At 51.4% G+C, this 26,630-nt stretch overlaps 1 protein-coding gene across 3 annotated transcripts in view; it reads right to left on the bottom strand.

Annotated features, from left to right (window-relative positions):
• Window positions 1–26,630, bottom strand: part of KIRREL3 (kirre like nephrin family adhesion molecule 3) — a 377,774-nt gene that overhangs the window by 18,989 nt on the left and 332,155 nt on the right. For all 3 annotated transcript variants that reach the window (XM_068172246.1, XM_068172247.1, XM_068172248.1), the window contains 3 exons: window positions 6,848–6,996; window positions 6,368–6,495; window positions 3,449–3,575 (listed from right to left, as the gene is read on the bottom strand). In XM_068172246.1, coding sequence (XP_068028347.1) covers window positions 3,449–3,575; window positions 6,368–6,495; window positions 6,848–6,996 — 404 coding nt within the window. The remainder of the gene's footprint in view (window positions 1–3,448; window positions 3,576–6,367; window positions 6,496–6,847; window positions 6,997–26,630) is intronic.

Here is a 26,630-nt window from a genome sequence, read left to right as displayed (position 1 = left end):
TGGTTGTGTGTTACTTATAAATTCTGGAAGTGCTCCAAGACTGGGTGACGCTAGAGAAAAATGGCTTAATAATCATTAAAAGGATCATTTTCCCCAAGGCGAGTGGATTTTAAATGGCACAAATGCCAATGGCTTTGGCTTTTATTATTGCTTCAGGAGTTCAGAGTCGAAGGCTTATCATCATGATAATAGTGGATGACTAAAGACTATTTGTGAGATGAACATGCCCAGAAATAATAGCATGAAGTTGCAGCCTCTTCGCATTCAGGGCCGGTGTTTGATTCTCCACCAGGCTCTGGCTCCTTATGAAAGCTGCCAATCTCCAGCTTGGCATTCAGCGCCGAGTGTGAGACAGCCCACAGGCAGGGAAAAGGCTCTAAGCAATGTTGCTATGGATATAAATGATGGAGCTATTGGTGGAGGTTATTTTTAGCACCTCAGTGCCAATTTATTTGTGCAGTCCTGGCGGCTCACACAAAAGAGAAGTCTGAGGTGGAAGCCTTCAGGAATGAAAGGATAGGATGGCCTTGGCTTCTCCAGTCTGCTTGAGTCCATCTGAACTTTTCTCCCAGCACTCAAAATGATTTGGCAGGAGAGTTTTGTTTAACTCCTTCCTTCCTGCAAAAGTCCTGGGCTGGCTGGTCCTGCCTGGTATTGCAAAGGAACACCACAGAATGGTTTGGGTTGCAAAAGTCTTTAAAACCCATCTCATTCCACATTCCCTACCGTGGGCAGAGACACCTCCCACCAGAGCAAGTTGTTCCAGCCTGGCCTTGAGCATTTCCTGACACTGTGATGTGCTCCTGGCCAAGTGGGGTGTCAGGTCAGCCCTGCCCTGCTCCCAGCTCTCGGGCATGCCCGACTTACTTGTTGGGGTGAATCCCAGGCAAATTATATCCTGAATTAATCACCTGGAGCTGTCCAGCCCTTCCAACGAACTTCTCTTGCAGAACAAGGTGGGCAGGGGTGGTGGTCCCTGCTCAGCAGTCCCTGCCAAGCCCCGATGGTGCAGTGACAGATGGGACTGCTGGTGATCTGCCTGTGAAGGTGACCTTGGGGTGCTTCTGCTGGGGTGGGAGCTGCAACTGGGCTGGATGCAGTCAAGAGCATCGAGAGGCTTTAGCAGTAAATCCAGCTGCTGCTGATTCATGATGGCACCAAGTTCCTCCCTTCCTTCGAGCCTCTGCTGCTCTGGCCCTGCCAAATGCTGCTGCTTTGCATAATCCTCCTTCCCACTCACCAGACTCTGAATCCTATCTGCTTCTTTTCAGGCTGGTGGCCTTGGCTCTGGCATGGGATTGGGCTGCTCTGCAACCACAGCCCTGTCTGAGGAAGCTGGGTGGGAAGGGCAGGAGGATGCTCTTTCACCCCCCCATCATCATGCCATGATTTTGGATGATTTTGGGAGTGGGTAGGCTGGTGGGACCACAGGCTCAGAGTGGGCCGGGTGATCCCTCAGTTGGGATCTCTGTGCTCAGTGGGATAGATCAGCCCCCTAAAAGTCCAGGTGTCCTGATCACAGGCAGTGGAGCCAGCCCAGAACACAACTTCTCAATGCCTGATTTTTCTGTGACACAGGGAGGCATCTGGTAATAATAGACAATTGTATCACCCTCTGGACTTAAAATCACATCAAAATATGAGGCATTCAACTTCCCCCTTGAATTACATCAGAAGAGGCTTCCAGCAGGATTCATTAGCTGGATTAGACACACTGTGCCGTGCTCTGGAGCCGGAACGCTGCTCCCGCTGCAGGACAGGCTGCCAAGCCCTGGTTCTTGGTGGATGTAGGGATGCTGCTCAGGGGCTCAGTTCTCCTCACTTGGAGGGCCAGGAGAGCATCCTGACTCAGAGGTGTGGGATTGTCCCTTGGTCCAATACCTGCAGTGACATGTCCCAACATTGTCACCTTCGGGGTGCACCAAGCCCCCAGCAGCAGCATTCCCATGGGATGGGATGTGCAGGCAGTCAGTTCCTGGCAGATGCTCAAAGCTGAGCAGTGAAACCCATGCATGGAATTAATTTGCTCCCCATCAGCTTCCCCAGGCACGAGCTGGGGGAAAAAAACCAAAAGTTGCTGGAGAGCAACTTTTCCAGCAGTGCTGCATGCTCCAAATGCCCCGAGCCTGTGGGGAGCTCTGCTCTGCTCTCAGGGCATCCCTGTGCCTGGTAGGTGTCAGGGAAGGGGCATGTTCTTTGTGCTAATTCGTTGCTTTGTTTTCCATAAGCTCGTTTAATTGTAATTAAAACCCAGCAGCTGCTGGGGAAGGAGACTGAAGGCACGGAGGAGCTGAGTCCAAGTCGAGGGAGCGGTTGGTTTTCAGTCCCTGCTGCGTTGCCCTTGCCTTCCTTTTCTAGGATTATAGAAACCTGGAATAGTTTGGGTGGGAAGTGACCTTTAAAGGTCATCCAGTCCAACCCCCTTGTCATGACAGGGACATCTTCAGCTAGATCAGGTTGCTCAGAGCCCTGTCCTTGAATGTTTCCAGGGAACTGGGGCATCCACCGTCTGCATTATCTGTGTTTGAAATCAATGCTTGCCTGAGCTGCCTCCTGGTTATGTTCTTCTCCTGTGACAACGAGTGGGGAGTGAAACCTGCCAGTTTGTCATGCAGGTGAGAGACAATGCAAAATTCACCCTCTGCTTACACCATTTGCCGCCCACCTGGCTCTTTCCCTGCCATATTTATGCTGAAAATTGTTACCAGCTGCTGCGAGGTCTTGGCCAGGGCATCATGAAAATCCGGAGATGTGGCCGTGAGTCCAGGGCACATCCTGACATGGTGCTGGATGAGCCCCAAGCAGCCATGGAGGTATCCTGACAGGAATCCTGACAGGAATCCTGGCAGGAGTGTTCACAAGTATCCTCACAGGAATCCTCACAGGCATCCTCATGTGGGTTGGAGAGTGTGATTAGGCTGCTGGTCTTGGATCCAGACTCAATTCCCAGCTCTCCAGGTGTACAATAGAGACAACAGCACTCTCTGACCTTGCGAGGGTTTTGCAGGATTAATCTATTAAAGATTTAAAGCTGCCAGCTCCCAACTACTCAATAAACCCCTGTTGATAATAAGGAACTGTGCAAGGCTGAGCAAATGTTGATTTTTTTTTTTTTTTTTGCTTTAACTTCTGCATTTCCAGGCAAAATAATGCAAAATCCATTTTACTCCAATTGCCGGGATCCCTGATTCAGCTGGGGGTGGGATTTGCTCCAAAAGGAAGTATCTGAGGGGATAATTTGGGAACAGGAGCTGTCAGAGCAACAGCATCAAGGCAGGAAGGGAATCGGGGTAGGGAAGCAGGAGGGAATGAATGGTGGAAGGGAAGCAGGAAGGAATGAATGGCAAATGGGAAGCAGGAGGGAATGAATGGCAGAAAGGAAGCAGGAGGGAATGAATGGTGGAAGGGAAGCAGGAGGGAAGGGATGGCAGAAGGGAGCAGGAGGTACCGTTGACGGTGAGCGTCACCTCCCGCTCCCCCGCGCCCACCCGCGGCACCACGGCTCGGCACACGTATTTCCCGGCGTCTTCCTGGCGGACTGACTTCAGGATCAGCTTGTTCTCATTGCTCAGGACCTGAAAGAGAGGAGGGGGGCTTTCAGGTGGGCTATGAGAAGTTACAGACAAAACAAATGACCTGAGTCACCAGCTCCTGAGCATCCTTGGGAAAGCCAAGTGGATGAGCCCAAAGTCTGGCATTGCATGGAAATATCACTTGCTGCTGTTGACAAAAGAATAAAGAAACACCACAGGTGTTTTGGGGTGGAATTAGAAATCCTCTTCCTATTCATTTGAAGTTTTACAAACTCCAGCTTTGCAAGAAGTTCAAGATACAAGAGAAACATTTTGGTGGCTGCAGTGACACAGGCAGAAAAACCTCAGAGAGAACCACACTCCACACTTACACCTCCACATTCACAGGCACAGGGGAGGCTGCTGGGATTGACTTGGGGATTTTAAGCCCAGAAGTGGTGGCAGAGGTGGCAGACACCTTGGAACGGGGTCTGGATACCCAGGGAAATCTCATCTGGCTTTGGCCAGCCCCCTGCTATGGACTGTCTGACGATGTCTCAGCCCTATTGCTGCTCTGCCCTGCTGTGTAATGAGCGGCTTTATTAAACCTGGAAAAGCACGGAAGCTGAGGGATCTGGCTGAGGCTGTCAGCAGGATCTTGGCACTACTGGCTTTGAAAAAAACATGGCATATCTCAAACAGAGACTGGTTTCAGGAGCAAACTCCTTCAGTTGCCCTTGGCTTTCTCCCCCAGGGCTCTGCACAGCCCATCATCTGTCCTCCTCCTCAGCACCCACTGCTGGGTGAGCCTGTGGCTCTGCTGGTTGCTGCTCCCACAGCTCCTGGAATCAGTGCTGATGCAGTGGTTGGATGTGGATCTGGGTCTCCCTGTAGCAAGGTGGGGGTCTCAGCCCTAACCTGGCACAAGGCAGAGGCACAGAGTGTCAGATCCTTTTTAAACCCACTGTGTTAGCATTGATTTCAGAGTTAGCCATAAAACCACCTGTGTTTACTTGGCCTCAACCTCTCTTTGGTCTCTGACTTGCTTCCTTTTTGTGAAAAAGGGCGAAAAGAAGGCAATCTTGAGGGACTTCAACCTGGTTCTGAAAACAGAGGGGCTGGGGAAGAAGCAGGTGTGGTCCCAGATCCCACTGGGATTGCTGGGTGCTGATGGCTTTACAAAGCAGCATTGTCTGCCAGGATCCCTCTGGGAAGATGGAGGTGGCTCTGGTGACCAGCAGAACCATCTCTGCTGGGTTACACCAGCTGGAGGGTCTGTCCTGAGATCACAGAATCATGGAATTGTTTGACTTGGAAGGGACCTTGAACACCTCAAACACATCTCATTCCAATCCCCTGCCATGGGCAGGGACACTTTCCCCTATCCAGGGTTCCCCCTATCCCAGGTGTCTCCAAGCCCCATCCAACCTGGCCTTGGACACTTCCAGGGATCCAGGGGCAGCCACAGCTTCTCTGGGCACCCTGTGCCAGGGCCTCCCCACCCTCACAGAGAAGAATTTCGCCCCAATATCCCACCTATCCCTGCCCTCTGGCAGTGGGAGCCATTCCCCCTTGTCCTGTCAGTCTAGGCCCTTCTCCAAAGTCCCTCTCCAGCTCTCCTGGAGCCCCTTTAGGTCCTGGAAGGGGCTCTGAGGTCTCCCTGGAGCCTTCTCTCCTCCAGGCTGGACGCCTCCAGCTCTCCCAGCCTGGCTCCAGCCCTGGAGCATCTCCATGGCCTCCTCAGGACTTGCTCCAGCAGCTCCATGTCCTTCTGAAGTTGGGGGCCCCAGAGCTGGACACAGCACTGCAGGTGGGGGTCTCATGAGGGCATCGTGGAAAGACAGAATCAACTCCTTCATTCTGCTCCAAGAAGTTCCAACGTGATGGAACTCAGCTGGAGAGAGGCAGAAGAAAAGGGAGCAGGCAGCTGTGCCTGGGCACTGCTGGAAAGCAAAGGCAAGCCCTGATGGGGGTCTGGGCTGGAGCAGGAGGGTGAGGCAGCCCTTGTTCGCAGCTCCTGCAGCCACCTCGAGGCAGCAGAACAACAATCTGTGTGTGAGAGCCTGCAGTGATAACCCAGAGAAGCAGCCGCAGCAGCTGTGGGATGGGAAACCACCCAGGAATTACTGACCCGCTGGGATTCCTCTGCTGATTCAAGCCATCAGCTCTCCCAAGTCTATAATTTCTTCCCAGGAGATGGCCTTCACCAAGGTCATTATGGTATGGAAAAAGCAGCCCAGAGCCCAGCAGTTATTGCCTCAGTGTCCCCAGGGGAGGGAGGACTCAGCCCCTCCTGTCTGTAAGGAGGGATGAGAGCACCTCCTGCTTCCCGGGGCTGACTGAGCTGAGATTATGGTTGGCAAAGCTCCTTACGAGTTTCAGTACAAAAGAGACGTGGAGAAGTCTGCTGGGACAGATCCAAGCTCCTCCCTGGAGCAGGCCCCAGCTGACAGCAGGGAGTGCTGGGGTGAACATGTAGGGATGTGAGATCCCAGGCCTGGGGGGCAGAAAGGACCCAGGAAGGTCCATCCCATGAAGGTCTATCCCAGATAGGACCATCCCTGGAAGAACCATCCCAGAAAGGACTATCCCACACAGGACCATCCCAGAAGGAACCACATGCAGGTGAATTGCAGAACTGCTCCCCATGAGTGAGGTGTTAAGTGACGCTCTGGTTCAACCCTTCTGTCCATCATCATGGAAATAAATTCCCCCACTCTTAGGACCCCTTTGCAGTTGGAGGAGCCAGCATTCATCCAGCCAGGAGCTCCCAGACCACACGGGTTCTGCTCTGTGGGAAGTGTCCTGCAGAACCCCATGCCCTGGACGTGCCCCTGCCCCGCTGTGGTTCTTACCACGCCCGAGCCTCGCTTCATCCAGACGATGGTGAGAGAGGGGTTCCCAGTCCAGGCACAGTTGAACACCGCATCCGAGCCCAGGTCAACCAGGAGGGACTGCGGTTCTGTCGCCATCCTGGGCCCAACTGCGCAGAGGAAACTGGAGTTACTGCCAGCGACGGGGTCTGCCAGCCAGAAACCCCCACACCAACCAGGTCAGAGGGAGCAGTGGTAGATCTTGATGGGGCTCAAATAAAGAAAAGCCTCAGGCAGATGCCTGCTGCAGCTCCAGAGGGACCAGCTCCCCAGTGACCACCCCACAAGCTGGCAAGGAAATCACAGGTCCAACCACCAGAGCATTTACAAAGCGTGAGCTGCAGGAGAGCCCGGCAAGTCCTGCCACCCTGGGCAAGTCAGACTGAGCTGTGTCTGCTTCCTTCTGATTTTCAGCAGCTCTGCTGAGCCTGGAAGCCAGACTGAAGCCAACAGGTTACTCACAGTAGACATCCACAGTCCTGCTGATGTTTGTGCTGCCCAGAGCATTGGTGACCTCGCAGGAGACGGGCTCAAAGAAGAACGTGTGGTCCACAATGGTTTCGTAGAAGTCACCGGAGGCTTCCTTAATAACCTGGCCTTTTTTCGCCCACCTGTTGAAGAAAACAGAGCATCGTCATGGTGCTGTTTTGTGTCTCTTGCCATGTCCATGTGTAGCTGTCACAGTGCTGGGGCAGCAGGCCCAGAGTGCCCCTGACTTCAGAAGGGACATGAACTTGTTCTCAGCATCATCCCCTTCCCTGGGGATTTAGGGACTACAGCCACAGGTTTTGGAGAGGAGCCATCAGAGGGATGTGTACGTGTACCCCTACAGAAACCTTTCCAAAAGAAGACAACATTCTATTACCCTGTTTCACTGGGAATACACCTCATTTTTCAGGATTGTGAAGGACCCTGAAGTGATGGGAGGAATGGAACATGGAAGGTCTCCACTTGATGGGGAATGACAGTCCCTTCCTGAATGCTTGCCAACAGCACTGCTGGTCCTTCCACATCAAATCTACTAAAAACATTTTCTGATGCCCTCCTCCCCTGCTTTGGCCCTTTTTTTTTTTTTTTTTTTTTTTTTTTTTTTTTTTTCCAGTCAAAGAGAACTTTATCCCTTTAAGGCAGCTGAAATAACATTTCCCGAAAAGCCAAGCTGGCATTTGCAACACTGCAACTTGCAAATTGTCTTGGAGAACAAGCTGTCAACTCAGCACTTGAATTAAGCCCTGTTTGCCAAACAATGAGCAAATGTGACCTAATGGGGCACCATCTGGCAACCTGCCACTCGGGAACGGGTGGGAAAGGCGGGAGATGCTGTCAGCCACTCCAGCCACTCTTTGGGGAAGGGAAAGCCTGGGGAAAAAACATATAACAATCCTCCCCAAACAACTGACAGGTAAATTGGAGGGAAGAGGGTTTCCCTGAGAAATCTCTGCCTTGTTGTTTTGGGGCTGCCCTTCTGGTTGTGCTGGATGGGTTGGGAAGGATGCAGGCACTGGGAGCTGGGCTCTGGAGAGAGGAAGGAACCGCTGAGGCTGCTCCCCACACGGGGTCGGTGGGGAGGTTTGGGGAAAGCTGTCCCCTTCAAGGCAAGCAGCATCTGCTCCTGGTCCTCCCCGCAGTCTCCTGCTTCCCTCTGCTTGTTCTTGTCACTCTGCCGTGGTTCCCCACTGCTTCAGTGCTGCCCCAAAGGCAGCCAAGGACAACTGGAGCTGCAGGGAGCTCCTGCTGAAGGTCCATAGGCACTGATGTGCCTCAGTGGGGCTGGAGAGAGAGTGGAATGCTCCTCCATGGCAGGCTGGAGAACACCCTGAGTGCTGCCAGAGCCAGTTGCCTGAGCACCTGCTGCTGTGAACCTCAGTGACCTGCTCAGCCTCTCCCGTGGTGACACAGCGCTCTGAGAGGTGTTCCCGAGTGGATGGAAGTGATTTGTATGCACTGACCTGCCCTCGCCTTCCATTTATCTTCGCACTTCTAACAGATGCTGACTGGCCACTTCAGCTTCCCTCCCCTGCCTCCCTCACCTCCCCCTCCAATAATTAATCAGGAGATGCCGGTTTTATTTCTAGGGCTGCACTTAGTGTGTTAATGAGGGAGGTTCTGTATGGAAAAAACTGTGCAAACAGAGCCTTCCAGGTGCTGCTCCAAAGCTCTGAATGGGCACTGGTGCTTTGCTGATGCCTTTCTCCTCCCAGAGGGAATTGCAGCCCAAGCCAAGCAGCATCCTGCTTCCCTGCCTCCCATGGATCCGCATTGCCCTGCTGCCTCCCTGCCCCAGGAACGCTGCTGCCCGTTGTGGGGGGCACCTGCCAGTGCTGTGGCAGCAGCTGGTTCCTTGGGGATGGGGCAGCAGAGGGACGGGGACATCTGCCAGAGGCATGGTACCTCATGGGCAAAGCTTAGCACAACTTGTGGGATGGAGAGGAGACGCGTTCCTGACAGCTCCTGTTTGGTTCACTGGTCCAAAAGACCTGAATTCAGATGGAAGGAAGGAAGGAAGGAAGGAAGGAAGGAAGGAAGGAAGGAAGGAAGGAAGGAAGGAAGGAAGGAAGGAAGGAAGGAAGGAAGGAAGGAAGGAAGGAAGGAAGGAAGGAAGGAAGGAAGGAAGGAAGGAAGGAAGGAAGGAAGGAAGGAAGGGAGGGTGACAGGGAAACTCCAGCTGGTGAATGGGGAAATGCCCCATGCGCTTTGTCAGGAATATTTCTGCTCCATTAAGCTCCTTTTACAACTTTGTCCCTGTAGAGATTCCCAGTCATGAGCAGTTTTCCAGCCTCTGGAGGGTCTTGTTCTGCTCCTCAGGTGCTCAAGGGAGGCAGCAGGTACATGAAGCCATTTTTTTTCAGCAGTAAATGGGACAGGGCATGGCACCAAACTTTTGGGACAGTCCAGAGCTTCTCTTGTGCCAGGCACTTCCCTGGTTATTTTGCACAAATCCACCCTCCCTGCTGTGCAAAGGACAAGAAGGAACCTTCAAGATGAGGATAAAAGTGACTTGTGGGGTCATGTCCTTGCACCTGCCTGGAGTTCATCCTCCCAACGTTCCCAGAGAGCACTGGGAATTGGAACCAGATGGAGAAGTGTCTGGAAGTGGGTTTGAGGTGGGCAGAGCTCAGATGGGGTCCTTCTGGATGTTGCAAAACAGAACAAGGTTTCCAAGAGCTGATTGGGAAAACGCCCCCAACAACCGTGGTACGGTGCTTTATGGATTTGTTCAAAACGCATCGCTGCTGCAAAACTGGATTTCCTGATGTGTCACAAACACCAATTTTTTGTGCTTCAGCAGAGATCAAGGTTCTTGCTCCAGTTTTCCAAGGCTTAACATTGCTAAATCAATGTGGCAGAACGAGCAGTATGGATCTTTTATAATGTCAAATTGGTTTTTAATAATGGCAACTGATAACCCTCTTGTAAAGCTTCCTGTGACGGCCTCATGGACAGCCAGAAGGCAACTTACTGAGGGTTTTAACGAGCCCATAACATGCCTTGCTCAGCTATTAGCCATTCAGTTGTTATTAATAAACAGAACCTCAATAAAACAGAGCAGAGAAGACGGGAGGATGCTCCTGCAGCCCCATCCACCACCTCCACTGCTGTGGCTCTCTGTGATTTCTTCTTCCTGTCTCCGTGGCCGTACTGCGCCAAGCCTGGCTCCCAGCCTGGTCCTGCCAGCCTGGAGATCAGGGACTCCTTTCATTTATGTTGTTCCCTTGAAGGTATTTATAGATTGCAAGTGTGCCACCCAGGGTCTTTTCCAGACTATATAAATTTACTTGCTTTAGTCTCTCCCCGGATGACTTGGCCACTAACTCGCCTGTCACTGCTTGTGCTGATTTTCACCCCTGGCCAGACTCCACTGCAGGGGCAGGGCTGGGCAGGGGGGCTCCCCCGTGCCAGGAGAGGGGTGAGGCTCTGTCTGTGGGGATCCTGCCCATAGGACCTGTTTCTGTGACTCCCTTGGGCTCTCCAGGCTGAAGAGTAGCACAGGCAGAGGGGATGCCATGGGACCTGTCCCACTGCCCCTGTGCCTCTCAGATGGTCCCCACAGGGTGACTGTGGGGTGTCATCATTTCCTGCTCTCTACCACTGACAGGCACCTTTGGAGTACCCAGCTCCAAATTCACCCCTGCTCCCACCATCCCATGTCACATGACCAATGCAGATCATAGAATCATAATCCCAGAAGGGTTTGGGGTGGAAGCGACCTTAAAGCTCATCTTGTCCCATGGTAGGGACACCTTCCTCTATCCCAGGCTGCTCCAAGCCCTGTCCAGCCTGGCCTTGGACACTGCCAGGGATCCAGGGGCAGCCACAGCTGCTCTGGGCACCCTGTGCCAGGGCCTCTCCACCCTCCCAGGGAACAATTCCTTCCCATTATCCCATCCATCCCTGCCCTCTGGCAGTGGGAAGCCATTCCCTGTGTCCTGTCCCTCCAGGCCCTTGTTGCAAGTCTCTTTCCAGCTTCCCTGGAGCCTCTTTAGGCATTGGCAGGGGCTCTGAGCTCTCCCTGGAGCCTTCTCTCCTCCAGGCTGGACACCTCCAGCTCTCCCAGCCTGGCTCCAGAGCAGAGATGTGCAGATTTTCTCATCTTCATTTCTTTTCACCGAGCACCATCTCAGTCTGTGTCCCCAGATGGGCATTTCTTCCCCTGTGGGCTGGGTTTCATTCTGTTGTTTCCTTTCTCATATTTCTAATGTACTTTTGTTTTGCTCTGGCCTCTCTGGAGGGAGTACCAGGTGCCTCCCAATTCAGTATCTTCTGCAAATTGAATTTGCTCGGGTGATGGAAGAAAACAAATTTCAACCAGGAAAGAGATATTTTGATCCAAGTTTCAAAGGGGTTATTACAGTCAGCACTGAAAACCGGTGATTAAAGAATGAACAAAAAATAGAATACCTGTAGTGGGTCCTTTTAACACTGAAGAGAGAGGGAGGAACTTTTCTAAGGAGACATTCTTCAGGGAAATAGCATTTTTCTGACTCCATCGATTGCTTCCCAGCTAAGAGTACACACAAGCAAATAAGAGAGGACAGTTTGGGATTTGTCAGCTCCTTAACAATGCCGGGGCTTTGTTGTGGTTTTCATGTCTTAGTGTTTTTTCCTCTTCTGCTCTGGTTTCTGAAGGAAACCTGCCACAAGCTGGGATGCCACATCTCTGCCTCTTCCTGGGCTCTCAGTGGGATGCTCAGCTGTGTCTCCTTCTGCACAAGGGGTTTTACCTGGCAGTTTCATCCCCTTTTCCCACGAATCCTGGCTCTGGCTGAGCTTCCAGGCTGGTGGAGCCCCTGGAGAGTTCCCCGTGCTCCCAGGGAGAGCACAGCAAACCCCACAGGGTGTCAGTCTGTGGAGGAGCGTTGTAACACACACTTCATCCCTCACCTGAATGAATACCTCCCTCTGTCTGCCCTACAAGGGCTTGTAATCCTTCAACACCCAGCGTGTGGGAACAAACTACTGACTTCCCAGCCCTGGGGAAGCTGTAGGACTCAACAAAATCTTCTTTAGAATGGTCTTCATCAGGGCACGACTCCTTACAGCAGCACAGGGACTCCTGGGGGTCAACACGGGGCTGCTGGGGCTCTCTGGGCTCTGAAAAGCCCCATCAAGCACTGCACAAATCCACCCTGAAGGTTCTGAGGGAGGATTTTGGAGCTGCCAGCAGCTCTGAACCAGCACTCCTGGCAGCGTGGCTGCTCTGGTGGCGAATAAGCCGGGGAAGTGGAGTGTGTCGTCGGTTTTAATTAACAATGCAAAATAAAGTGGTTGCTTGCCATATAAATCGTGTTTACTAAGAATTACTTAAAATGGATAAATATTTTCTTGGACGCATTTTAATTGCTTAATAAAAGTACCAAGAACACCCACAAATACCTTAAATAAATGCATGGCTCAGGGAAAGAATTAATTAACATTTCATTCCTGGGAATGGCTATTAATTGCTACAAATTGCTCAGAGAATGGGTTTTGCTGCTTTATTGCCAGCAGTACCTTCAGTTTCTGGTGTGTGATGTGACAGTCCCCTCCTGTCACCCTCACAGGTGAGCTGTCCCCAGCGGGATGCCGTGAGCACCACCCCAAATCCCCCGAGGCCTCAGAGCCTTGGTAACCTCCACAGGATGGATGTTTTGAGGATGACATTCTGGCATCTTTTGGAGGTCCAAAGGGGACAGGGACAATGGATGGCTCCTGCTAGTGACAGCCTTGTGAGAAATGATGGAGTGAGGTTCCCGGCCCGAGCGGTGTCACGGTACCCCCTGCGCGGCTGCGGCGTGATGCATCGCACAAATTATTTCTTTATTACGGGTAGATTTTCATAATGGTGATGTATGGGGTTGTTCCTCTTCTCCCTTCCTAATGAAGATGTGTGGGGCTCGTGTGGCTCCTCCGCCTCCCCCTGTGAGTGTGGTTGATTTATCAGCAGCAGGCCCTGGGTAACCTCTCCCCATCTGAATTACACGGCTGGGCCTTCCAGCTTGGGATTCATCCAGCTCAGAGCCCTGAGAATTCTGGCTGGCCCTCGAGCACGGGGTCTGGGGTGTGGAATCACAGAGCCAGGGAATTGTTCAGGTTGGAAAGGAGCTCTGAGATCATCAGTCCAACTGCTAACCCAGCAGTGCCAAGGTTACGCTAACCCGTGTCCCTAAGCACCACAGCCACACAGGTTTTTTAACACTTCCATGCATGGTGATCCCACCACTGCCCTGGGCAGCTCGTGCCAATGCTTAACAACTCTTTCCATAACAAAATCTTCTCTAATGTCCAACCTAAACCTGACCTAGGGCAACCTGAGGCCATTTCCTCTTGTCCTGTCCATGTTCCCTGAGAGCAGAGCCTGCCCCCCCTCCCCCTCCTGTCAGGAGTTGTGCAGAGCCACACGGTCTCCCTGAGCCTCCTTTTCTCCAAGCTGAGCCCCTTTCCAGCTCCCTCAGCCTCTCCTGGTGCTCCAGACTCTTCCCCAGCTCTGTACCCATCTCTGCACATGCTCTAGCACCTCAATGTCTTTTCTTGTAGCGAGGGGCCCAAAATTGGACACAGGATTTGAGATGTAGCCTCACCTGTGCTGACTAGAAGGGAAGAAAGCACATGGAAAGGTATTTCCTTGTGTATTGTATTCATTGTACTCAGGAAATGTTTCCAAGCCTCCAGCTCCCATCCTGACAAACCTCCCTGCACGCACAGCTGCTGCAGTGATCACCTCTTCCCAAATCTCTCTATCCCAATTGAGGAATCTTGGCTCCACCACAAAGTGAACCTCGAGTTCTAATGGTGGACATGCCACAGCTCAGTTGCAGAGATGCCAACTTTGCTCATCTCCTCCTGGCTATTTTTTAACTTTTTTTTTTCCACTTTTTTTTTTTTCCTTAAACAAACAAGGAGAAAGATTGCAACCTTTACCCAAATTTCAGACTTTTACCCCTGACAAGGACATGTTCGATGCCTGATTGCGCTCACCATGATGCACCAGTTGCTGCTACTGGGTTTGGATTGTTTTTAAACACTCTGGGATTTTGATGATAATAATAACACCTCACTGCAGAGGAAAATTCTGGCTTGATTTTCCATCTCATCCCCGCTCCAGTGTTCCCACTCCTGCCAAGCCAGGAGGCTGGGATGAGCCTGATTGCTCATCAGCTGCAGTCTTCAAGGGCAGTGCCTGGGTTTTGCATCGCCTCCTCGCCATAAGCAGGTCCCGTGGGTGGGAAAAATCCATGAGGGGGCTACTTAGAGCTCCACAAATCACACCTGAAGATGTTCAATGAGAGTTCAGCTCTGAGGAGAGCATTGGGGTACTGGAGGAGAGATTATCAGGGACACCCTGGGGTCAAGCCTGCTGTCCAAGTCACAGGAACCTGAAAGAAGTGGGGTGAGAAGGTTTCTCTCTCCCAGATGACACAATTAAAGCCATGTCACCAGTCCATGCACCCACCATGGTTCATTTTGGGTGAGAAACCAATCAACACAGTCTTTCTCTCAGCACAGTGATCAGAACAAATTGGCTGCAGAAGCGAGAGGGAGAAGTAAACAAAGCTGTTAACTTGTCAATGACTTGACTGATCAACCGTGGGGAATGGTTGGAGAGGGCTGATGAGCCGTGCAGGTAATCAATGGACCAGCACTGCCGGGGCTGCAGCTGGGCTGCACAGAGCTCCAGAGACACGGAGGGGCCTGGAGCCCACAGGCAGGGCTTGGCCAGGGCACGGTGGGGAATAAAACCTGCCCAAAAATGCACGTGCACCCCAGCGAGTGCAGAGTGGAGCACTGGAGGATTGTGGATGCAGGAAGGGTGTCCTGGGTTGTAAGATGTGGTTTGGGAGTATTCTATTCCCATCTGTCAGAGCTGGGGCAGTTCTCTGCTGTTCATTGGGCAGTTTTCTGTATCTCTCCCACAGCCAATCCCCCCTCCAGGAGATCTCTTCTGTTCATGGGCTATTAATTATTAATTATCTTCTGTTCATGGCCAGTGAGTGTCCCTGCATGGCTGAGAAAATTCCATCATCCCATGGGGAGATGCTCCGCCCAGGGGGAGGAGCCAAGCATTCCTACCTGGATACAATCTGACTTTGGGAACACCACAGCAGCCTTTGCCCACTGCATTCCCAGAGGAGCAGCTTTCTTCCCCACTGCATTCCCAGAGGAGCAGCTTTCTTCCCCACTGCATTCCCAGAGGAAGCCCAGGCCCATCCACACCAGCCCTGGAGCTTCAGAGGAAAACTCCAGCCTTGTGCAGGATCCCTGCTCCAGCAGAAGCACAGCTGGCACTGCAGGAGGGCTGAGCCACCATGGGATGGGACTGCTGCCACCACCCTGACCCACAGGCTGCCAGGGCCTGCTCTGACTCTGGCAGTGTGGTTTTTTTTTGGTTTTTTTTTTGTTTCGTTTTGGTTTTTTTTTGTACTATTGCATTTGTATTTTTAATTTTCCTAGTAAAGAACTGTTATTCCTATTCCCATATCTTTGCCTGAGAGCCCCTTAATTTCAAAAATTATAATAATTCAGAGGGAGGGGGTTTGCATTTTCCATTTCAAGGGAAGCTCCTGCCTTTCTAAGTGGACACCTGTCTTTTCAAACCAAGACAGAGGAGTTGGCCAAAGCCCATCCCACTGTGTCCCCCTGGCTCCTTCCCTGCACCAGGGGCTGGAAAGGACCCTCATCCCTCCCTTGGAAGGAAACCAGAGAGGCTCCTGAAAAAACTGTCAGTGTTTCAAAGGGAAAGCATCAAACTTCATGGACTGGATGATTCCTTCTGCAAGTCGAGCTGTTTTTGTGACAGATCAAAACAAAATACAGACGCTTTAGATGTGCTGTTTTAATCCCACTGTTTAAAATCCCCCCTCCTCCTCCACCCCGTCATATGACAGGGCTGGGCACCAAACCTGTCCCCATTAATCCCTGTTTGGCTCTTCTCTTGCCCCTGTGCATGTTCTTCTGGACCCCTCCCCTTTTACAAATTCACCCTCTTTCACAATAACTCCTTATCCCTCTAAGGAGGGGACTTTAGTTTAAGAATCTTTGGCCCCAGAGTCATGGAATCATATGAAAATTGTACTTCTCCCCCCCCCACCCAAGTTAAATTATGCACATTCAATTCCTCATTTTAATGCATGCAGAGAAAGTTTAAAACCATTCAGAGTATGACAGCCAGCTGCCAAAACTGCTTATCCTGGGGAAATACTGGGGATGTGAGTCACTCCCCAGTCCTGGATGAGCTTGGAAGTGTCACCTCTCCTCGGGGAGTTTTTTACCCCTTTGGCAGTGATGCTGCATTTCATTTTTCCTGCCTACATCATCTTGACTTACCCTGCCACACAACAGACATGACTAATAGCTTAACTATTATTTTGGGTAATCCAATTTCATCACGTGGTTTGTGTTTTCTCAAATCATTTAACAGGATTAATCCTTTCTGGGGTCTTCCTACCCCACTCCACCCCCGTAGCAGAATGTCTTTAGCCAGATTTATGGATGCTGGCATGTTGAAGAGCTAATTCTCTGCCGCATTTATCCTCCTCCTCAGTGCAAAGTGAATCTTAGTGCTGTGAAGCTGCTTGAACTTGCCTTTCCCTCTATTCCAGTTCTTATTTTCCACCTGTGTTCGAGACCTTTGCAACTTTACACGTCAATGTGAAATTCCTTTGAGATTGTCAGGAAAAAGACAATGGTGAATGGAAACAGAAACTCACAGGTCTTCATCAGCATAAGAAAGCTGCTGCTTGGGGATCTTGAAAGTGGTGCTGGGGCTGGGACCTCATGTTCCAGATCACTGGAGCTGCCAAATCCACATATTTCAGGGCAGAAATGATTGGCACAGAAGGCAGGAATGGCTCATGCCTTTATGGAACTTATGCAACCGAGAGTTGCTGGGTGTCTGGGTCTTCTCCAAGGCTTTTCTTTTTCTTGGTTGGTTCTTAAAGATCCCCTGAGGCTTTGACCTGGTCCTGAGTTTGGGATGTTTTCAAGGGCTTTGTGGTTTGATCTCTGCAGCATGAGAGGGTTTGCCCTCTCTCTGGCATGGCAAGAAGAGACAGACCTCGGGCCAAGTTTATATTAACTCTTCAAGAATGGTGGCCAACCTTGGACACGTCAAACAGCCCAGACAATGCTTTGGGTCACCAAAAATGGTCCCACCAGCCTGAGCTGGCTCTGTCTGACTTTCCAGCCCCAGCAGTGGTCCTAAAGCCCCTCCTTCCCTATGACAGGCACTGTTCCCATCCCATTGCTCAGGCTCGTTCCTTGTGCTCTGTCTGACTCCTGGCATGGCCTCAGGTTGGTGTGAGGCACAGCTCCTTCTCTGGCAGGTTCCCTGGTCTGCCCTGCCAGAACAGTTAATTATTCAGGGCTCAACTGTGCCTAGATCAGATGGTTCACATTAGGATTATCAACAGGATATCAGGTTCACGTTAGTATTATCAACAGAGGCAGCTGAGTCACCGGGGTGAGATGGGCTGAGCCCTCATTTTGTGGGAATCTCCTCACAGAAGATGCCAAGGGCTGGGATTTCTGTGTAAGGAAGTTGGGTTTCTGCTGGCTGGAGTGTGAGCAGCTTGGAGATCTGGCAAGTTATGAGAAGGAATAATAAATATCCATAGTGTGTTCCCTTGTGCTAATGCAAACACACAGGCAGCTCACAGGGGAGTAGAATAAAGCTAGGAGTTCACCAAAAATCTGTTCATCTTTTCAGTACAAAGTTCATCCATGGAATCACAGAATTGCTCAGTTTGGAAAAGACCTCCAAGTTCATCGAGTCCAGGCATTACCTGGCATTGCCAAGGCCACCACTACCCATGTCCCCAAGTGCCACAGCTACACACCTCCTAAATTCCTCCAGGGATAGGGACTGGGAAGACTGTGCCAGGACTGTTGAACCTTTTTGGGGAAGAAATTATTCCTAACACCCAATATAAACCTCCGCTGATGCAACATGAGCCTGTTTGTTCTTATTCTATTACTTGTTACTTGAGACAACAAACCAACCCTCACCTCACTACAACCTCCTTTCAGGCAGCTGTAGAGAGCAATAAGCTCTCCTGAGCCTCCTTTTTGCCAGATGGAACAAGGCCAGCTCCCTCAGCCATCCAGCCATCCATCCATGCCCAAAATTATGGTCAAGTCTCTCTTCTCTCACAAGCCTCTGGAATGCCCTTGACACCCTGGCACAACTCTGCCCTTCTCAGCCATGTCACAGGAAAACAACCCAGTGTGGCTGTGTCCTGGTACAACAAACTGACCCAGAGAGCTCTGTGATTATCTGTCAACTTCTCCGTAAAGCAGCATGAAACAGTATTAAAAAAAAAAAAAAGCCATCTCCAAAAGTAACAAGCATGAAGTTCTTCACTACACACTTCAGTAACAAAGTGGAGCTAAACAATAAATGCTGGTTGATAATTTACAAACAACTTTCTAACCCAGAGACAACATCCTGCCTTTTCTCTTTGCTTTAATATTTGCCAGCAGCTTCTAGAGCAGAACAGAAAGCCAAGGGTATTTTGAGACCTGAAGTGAACAGCGTTACTCCCCAGTCCCAGAACTCCTTTGGGGTCTCTCTGGGACGGGGTGTGCCAGGGTAGGTGCTGTGTACCCCACACAGTTGTGCCAAGTTAACTCCATGCCAGGTGGAGAGGATGCTCAGGGTGCACAGCACGTCCTCGGCACAGGTACCACTGTCACACAGGTTTGGGGAGGAAAGGCTCCCCTGCCCCAGCCCAGCCTGAGCCAGCTTGGCCCTTGCTTCTCTTTTTGCTGTTTCCTGATGAACTCAGCCTGACCTCCCAGCTCCAGCTCAGCAGTGGGCCCAGACTGCAGCAGCTGAGCCCTCTGACTGCCCATGTCCGGTCACGGGTACTGGGGAAGTGACCAGGACACGTGGTGCTGGAGGGCGTGTGGGACCCACTGGGTTTGTTGTGGGACACCAGCACCCCTGGGTTTTCCCATGCTCCTGCCATGCCTGCTGGCCTACATGTTGCAGCTCTCCTGACCGCTCTGTTGGCAGAGATGTCTCCAAGGGTGGCACCTGGGGAATGAGTCAAATGAACAACAACTGATGCTGCTGCAGTCACCAAATCCCCACTGGTTTACTTGGGGCAGAGACAGTGACAGAAGTAGATGCTCACAGATTTGTCCTCCATTTAAACACACTTCTAGCCCCCGCAATCTGCAGTAAAGGAGCACAGAGGGAATCAAGGAGTGAAATCCCTTAGAACAGCTCCTGCAGGGCTGTGGTGGGTGCCACCTCTGTCCCACATCCTCCTTGCCCACTCTGCTTCATCCTTCATGCCTCTCTCGTCCCTGGTCACATTCCTCCCTTTATGGCAGAAAAGCCTCAAACAGAGCTGAAGGCCTCTTAAATCAACGTCTTTCCTGACTCAGAAGCTGTAAGAGGATTCATTATTTATGTGGCAGAAACACAAAAGCTTAGCATATTTTAAGCTGTCTGAAACAACTTCAAGGCAACTCTTCCTCTGTCTTCTTTTTCTTTAACAAAACACATTGAGATGTCTCTGAACCGAGCAGCGGGGGGAAACTGTTTTATTTTTTAATTCCAAAAGATAAAATAATATGTACAGATTGAGGGAGAGAATGAAAAAACCCTATGATCTAGCCTAGGGATCACCAAGGAATGCCCATCAGAGGATGTTGCCTGTGAGGTATTGGCATAATCCTTGGACAGACTCTACTGTGACGTGGCATTGATGTTCTGGCAGTGGGAGAGGTCAAGGAGACAGCTCTGCTCCTTCACAAGCACAAGCAGCCGTATCCTTCAGAGGCAGCAGCAGAGGAGGTGCCGGGTGTCTTTTTTTCCCCTCTTTCTCCCCATTTTTACATTTTCAATTTAGTCACAGCATCTCTAATTTCCTTAGATCTGAAGCCACCTCGTGAGACTGGAAGGGAACGATATAGAAGAAAGATGAGGGGAAAAAAATCACCAGTAATCTTGTAAAAGTCAGTTTTGAAAAATCAATTTTCTTGTGTGACAAGATTTGCTTAAGGCTTTTCGTTCTGTGAAATCAGCCCATCATCCTGCGGGAACGCATGAAGGAAGTGGCAAGTGTGGTTTGGAATAACTCAGATTAAAGACTGCTAAATTAGGCTCAAAAAGCTGCCACTTCTTGCAAAGGGAGAGGAGATCTGGCCAGAGGAGGCAATGATGCTCCCTTCTGAATCACATTCCGAGCTCCAGGAGCAAGTCTTGAAGGAGGGGTGACTGACAAGGCTGGGAACACACAAGCCCAACCCTAAGGTCTGCTGGAAATGAGACGGAGACAGGTTCACTCTAACGCCGGGAAAGGGATGGAGCAGAGTTTGGGAAACTCACGATGCTGCTGACTCCTGGCATGCTGGTGGTCCTGGCTGGGATGGAGATGAGCACCACCATGGGGCATCCCATGTTTCTGTGAGCTCTCCTGGAACACCCAACCCCCTCTGGCAGCCCCACCATCGGAGAGGCTCCATCCAGCCCCGGGCTGGCTGCTCCATCAGTCTTTGTTGTGGTACCTTTCATCATCTCTACATCAAGGATGGTGCTCACCAGTACAAAGCGTTTTCTTCCCCCCGCCTTTCCCCCCTCCTTCAGACTCTCTCCCCTCTACACTCTCTCCTAATTAGTTCAAGCTGCCTCCGAACATCTCCCACCCGCTTGTTCCCATTACCTTGACAAGCCAGGGAATGGGAAGACAAATCTCCCTGTCCTCACACCTCCATGAGCGAAGGATCTTCCAACCCTGTCTTCCCAGTTTCATCTGGAGCTCTGTGCCTTGGCAGAGCCCCCCCAACAGCCCAGTCTCACTTCCCAGCTGCAGGGATAGTTGTGCCTTTTATTTTACTTTATTTCCTTTCTTTAAGGCCTGTCTCTCCTCCTGCCAACCAGCCATGCTCCGCTCCCTGTCACAGGGAGCTGGCAGATGGGGCTGATGCATCACAAAGGAGATCTGAAGAATTCATTTCCTGGTATTTTTTTTTTTTCCCCCCAGCTTTCATTTTCACTTCAGAGCAAAGGTCCAGTTGTCTGGGAGGAAGCTACAAAGACAAACCCAGGCAGGAAAACAGAGATAGTCAGGAAAAATGTTACAGTGCCGATAACTTGAGACCCTGGTGTTCTTTGCATTTATTTCAACTCCTGCTTTAGCTGCATTTTGCTATGTCTATAAATTAGATTTATTCTGTCACTGCTGTGAAATGCCTGCGGGCCCCTTCCCCACTCCAGCTTCTCTTCCCTCCCCTGCCAAGTTTGGCTGCGGGAGGCAGCAGGAGAGGTGACAGCCCTGCCGAGGGACAACATATGGGCTCACAGCGTCCTGCCGCTGGACAGACGGCAGCCTCGGCCACTGAAGTGGGAGGGAGCAGATGGGAGCAGGGGGAGGAGGGCCACAAAAACTGCACACTGGCAGAAATGAGAACTTTCCCAAGCTGGACTGGAGGCGGGAGCTGGCTGGGGGGGAGAAGGTCCAAAGCGTGCCAAGAAATGACAGCAAAACCAAACTGACCATTCTGTTTCAAGATGCTGAAATGCCTCTGGTCTGGACCAGACATTTGTTGAGCTGCTCCCCACCTCATCTCTCTGCAGCCTTCTGGGCAGCTGGGACCCCTGAGACTCTGCAGAACCTCTTGTGAGGCTGCCCCAGATCATAGAATACCAGAAGTGTTTGGGTGGGAAAGGAACTTAATGCTCATCACATTCCAACACCTTCCACCAGACCAAGCTGCTCCAAGGCCCATCCAAACCAGCCTTGAAAGGGTCCCTGTGCAGTCCCTGGAGGAGAAGTCTGGGTGATTTTCCTGTGAGTGGGGCACTGAGTGCAATGAATGTGGAGAAAAGTGCCTGTGTAACCACAGGCTTCACACCTTGCCTGCAGCCACTGGGGCCCTGCAGCATTCCAAACCCTTGACAGTCCCTTTTAAATATTAAGAGAGGCATGATTGTAATTTAAAAAGAGTTAATATGGCAGATCCACCCCCCTTGGCCAGTCTGGTTGTGGTCTTGGTGATCAGAAGCTCTGGGAATGCAAGGCACGAGGGGTTGGTCACTTTTATCCTGGGCCTTCCAGGAACAGGCAGAGGAACACAAAAACACACCAGCTCCCAGGAGACACTTTTCAAAGCCACCAGAATTGCATATTAAAATATATCCAGGTTTTATAGTGCCAGAAGAGGGAAAACAGCTCCTGCTCTGGCTTGGCTGGAGGCACTGCCCATTAAATGGATAATTTGCCACTTCTCTCTCAAAAGTTGCCAATGAAATCATTGCCCTGAATCTCTGATCAGCTTCCCACGATCCAATAATCCCTTCTGGCCTTTACAGCCTAAGGATGTGTGAATATATTCAGCTGGAAGAGGTAGGGACAACTCTAGTGTCATGGAAGGATGTTAAACTCCAAATATGCCTTTCTCTGGCCTTTCTCCCAGGAACAGGGATCTGAGCACATCCAGAAGCTGGACTGACCAAGCAAAGAAGCAATGGAGATCTATCTGGAACAGAGGCATCTTGCTCCCACTCTCTGGGGTGATTTCTCCTTCTGCTCACCTGACCTGGCAGCAGCAAACAATTCCCATGGCTCTTCCTTCCCTAAGACCTGAATTCCTTGACTCCATTATAGATGTGGCTTCCTCATGCTCAGATGGAACAGGGTGCACCCATTCATGAGCCCAGCTCTCACTGCCTGGATGTGGGAGGCAGTTTTATTTCACATTCCCTTTTATCCTGTTAAGGACGTATCCCTGGGGGAAGACCTCTGGCGTGGGAACCGCTCTGATCCCTGGGAAGTGAGTGTGAGGAATTAGGGATGGGATTCCCTGGGTCCTCCATGCAAATCAGTGATGTGGGAGGGGTGGAAACTGCCTCAAATTTCATCAAGAGAGGCTTAGATAGGATATTAGGAGACATTTCTTCACTAAAACGTGGGTCAGACATTTGAGCAGACTGCCCAGGACAGTAGTGGAGTTCCCATCCCTGGAGGAATTTAAAAGATGTGTGGATGTGGCACCTGGGGACATGGATTGGTGGTGGCCTTGGAAGTGCAGGGATAAAAGCTGGACTCAATGATTTTAGAGGGTTTTTCCAACCTAACTGATTCTGTGATTCCATGACTTGCTGACCTTCATTCTGGGCTTCCCCCTCTGCCATAACCAACCACTCTGGGATGGCAGGGAATGTCTCTTGGCTCTTTCCTTGGGATTTGTTTTGGAGAAGCTGGGTCTGTGTGTTGAGCCCATGACTGACTGATGATGGAAGTGCTCCTGGCAGTGAGTTGGTCTATCCAGCCACATCCACTGGGGCAGGGAAAGTGCAATGATTCTGCCAAGCCAAGCAAGGGCTGACCAGCTGCTCATTCCCTCCTCCATTCCCCATCCCTTTGATAAGGCTTTCCCAGATTTATGCTGCTTTTCCTGCTCTTTGCCAGGAACCAAAGCAATGCTGAGCCACATGGGAGCTGCTTCAAGTGTCTGAGCAAACTTCCAAGCTGTTTCCAGCAGGACATGGGGCACGTGCTCTTGGAGAGCTTGACTCCCCCGTGGGAGCTGAGCCACCTCATGAATAAATCTGGAGAGATGCCAGGTCCCCAGATGGTGCAGACAAGGCTCAAAGGGTAAAGAGCAGCAGAGCTCTGTGGAGTTTGAACTTCTCCCCAAAAAAACTGTGGGAATGTGTCTCCGTGGGAGGAATGCTTCCAGGATGCACAGTGTAAAGCAGGCAGGCCAAAGCACAGATGATGCACATTGTGATGTTCTTTTTCCTTCTCAGAGCTCCTTGATATCAGGTGAAATTTTTTCTGCATCTACCTGAACCCACAAAATTCTGCCACTTGTTTCCCCAAGGCCGGTAGCCAAAACACCCCAAACCTGTGCATGTGTGATCCTTGGAGACACCAAAAGCACTTGGACTCTTCATCCACTTGTTTTCCTAAAGTTGGGTGGGAAATGCCTATCCTGTGGAGAAAGGTGGAGGAACCGGACCAGGGATCTTTTCCCTGTTGTTGTCCCTTTGTTTTCCCTGGGTAAGGCCAGGGGGAAGCCAGGACACTGCCTCCCACCAGTTGTGTTCGAGCCCCAATGCCTTTAAAGAAAACCTCGTTAAGAAGCAGTTGAGTTTGGATTAATATTTGATGAGCCACAGTGAGCTGCTGTTCAGAGATAAAACAGTATTTACTGAGCAAGGGCTTTCCTGCCGGCCCTGAGCCAACAAACAAACAGTGCTGCGGGGGGAAGCACGTGGAGGTGAGGACAGGGGATGCTGTGGGATGGCTCTGAGCTTGGCTCAGCAGGACCAGGGGGACGGTGGGGCTCAAGCCCTGAGCTGCAGCTGCCACTCACAAAGCTGGTTGATGCAGGAGGATTCGGGCAGGCAGCAGCCTGGGCTTCAGCCCAGCAGGGGTGGGGGGAACTTGCCTGGACTGCACTTGCTGTGATCCCTGTTTGGCCGTGGGATGGGAAGAAGTGGAGCAGCACCGTCCCTTGGGTGGCTGACAGATACATGCCCCCTGGCTCTGCCTGACCTCTGCTCCTGCTGCAGCACCTGCTGGACCTTCTGCAACATCCCTCAGCTATGAAGAGCTAGCTGTGTGTTGCTCACAGCTGCCGTGCTCAACACCTTGCAGCCGCTGAGAGGCCTGTCTCCCTCTTCCCAGCCATGTCTGTGTGTCTGTCTGTCAGTCCCACACCTTTCTTTGGAAGTGCAGTGATCCCCAGAACTGCAGCTGGTGCTGGAGGGTGGCTCCACATGGCTCCCTCTGCCGCCAAAGATAACATTATTTGCAAAGGTCTCCGCCAGCCCTGGGGGTGAGAGCTCTGTGTGGATGCACAGAATGAGATTTGTATCACTGCCCTGCCTGCACCAACTCCACAAAAATAATCATCAGCTGAGGAGCCCGAAATGCTCAGGGACTCTGCCTCCTGCAATATTAAACCTTCCCATTTTCTTCTGCCACTTTAAAGATTCTCTTTCTTACTGCGAGTGATAAATAATAACAGCAAAAAAACACCCCACAGACACACAACAGACATCAAAAGCCACGAGAAGATTGGCAAATAGAGAGATCTGAAGGGAGCAAAGAGGAGGCCTGGTTGGGAGTCGGTTCACGTCGCCCTGACTTGTGTTGCTTTCCATTAATTTTACCCGCCATCGCAGGTAGCAGAACAACGGCGACAACTAATTACTCTCCCTTTCCCTTTCCTGCCCGTTTGCTTGCAGCAAAAGAAAGCCAGTAAATTCCCAAACTCCCCCCTCCCCACCCCAGACCTGTCCGGGAAGCTGCAGAGGCACGTGGGAGGGGCTGTTGAGGCGGGATGTGCGCCGGAGCCGTTTGCTGCTCCAGCCTGGCACCGCGATGCTCCGCCAGCAAACGGGCTGGCAGAGGCTGGCACTGGCTCAAGGGAGGGGGAGAGGAAAGGCTAGTGCGGTCCCCTACCACCCTCGGGACACCACGGAGCCTCTTTGGGCTTCCAGCCCCCTGTCCATGGTGCTAAAGCAGATGGGGACACATCCATGGAAGTGCTGCCGAGGAGCCCAGGTCCCCTTGAGCCCTTTCCATGTGGAGGATGCTGCACTGGCAACACCCAAGGAGGTTTTTGGTGGGCTGAGCTGCTCTTCAGCTCCAAAGGGAACCTGACAGAGGTGGGATAAACCCAGGCCAGATGGGGTGTAAGACCCTACAGAAGCTGTAGGATGTGTCTGTGCAAAGCTTGCTCTGTATGGAAGGAGGGAAAACATCCAAATGCGCAAACCCCTGCTGCCTGAGGGTCAATTCACCCCTGTGCCAGAACCCCCTGCTCAGGATCACTGTGACACCTCACCAGCCTCTGCCCTCCCCTTGCTTTTGGTGACACCGGCCTGTCCTGCGTCCAAAAGCGAGTGACAGCCCAAGTGACACGGTGGGCAAACAAACCTCCCTGGGGAAATGCTGCTCCTCGTCAGGAAACGGCTGCTGCCAGCGAGGGAGGGAGGCTGCGATTTCAGCTCCAGCCTCCTCAGCTAAGGAAAGCAGCAGAGGAGCTGTGCCTCCAGCACAGGACAGCCTGCCCCGACCCTGCCTGCCTCCCAACATCATGAGATGCCAGCAGACTTTAAAGAAGAGGGATTCTTGCTTAGAAAATACCACTGAGGCCAAAGATTTCGTGAAAATCTGTCAGTTTTGAGAAACTGCCATTAACCCTCTGCCTCCAGAAGAGAAAAAAAGGTGCAGGCTGTAACTTTCCACTCTGGTTCTGGGAGTGGATTGCTCTGAGGTCTCTTTTCCAAGCAGGTTTTTCTTGCATTAAAATCGACCTGTGAGTAATTATATAAGCGAGCATGAAGAAAACTTCCTAAGGAAAAAGCAGCTCAATTTAATCAAAACTATGTTCTCTATAGGGGCAGAGGGGGCTTTTCATCTCTTGGGAAATTGTGTTAAATTTCGTTTCTTTTCCCTTGCCCTCCTAACTAAGAGAACAGGAGGTCTGGGCTTGAAATCTTGGGTCAGCAGGACCACGGGGGTGGTTTAGTGGCTTCATCCTAACAAAGAGCCCAGTTCATGGATGCTTCCCAAGGGAACATCTATGGGTGAGATATTTGACCTCATGTGCTTTTCCCAGGAAGAAAACCCAGGATGCAAACCCAATGCAAAACCTGTGGCTCCTCAAAAACTCCAGCAAGGCGACAGCTTGCTGGTGTGTTGGTAGCAGGGATGGCCCTGCAAAGCTGACTGTGGATTTATGGCCACAAAAGGGGGTTTAGGTTGTTTAAACATTCTTCCTTTGTGTTCAGAGTTATTTACTG

This window comes from Anomalospiza imberbis, chromosome 24 (assembly GCF_031753505.1).
Source record: "Anomalospiza imberbis isolate Cuckoo-Finch-1a 21T00152 chromosome 24, ASM3175350v1, whole genome shotgun sequence".
NCBI lineage: Eukaryota > Metazoa > Chordata > Aves > Passeriformes > Viduidae > Anomalospiza > Anomalospiza imberbis.
The sequence above is the reverse complement of the archived record's forward strand: the minus strand, read 5'-3'. Positions and strand labels throughout refer to the sequence as shown.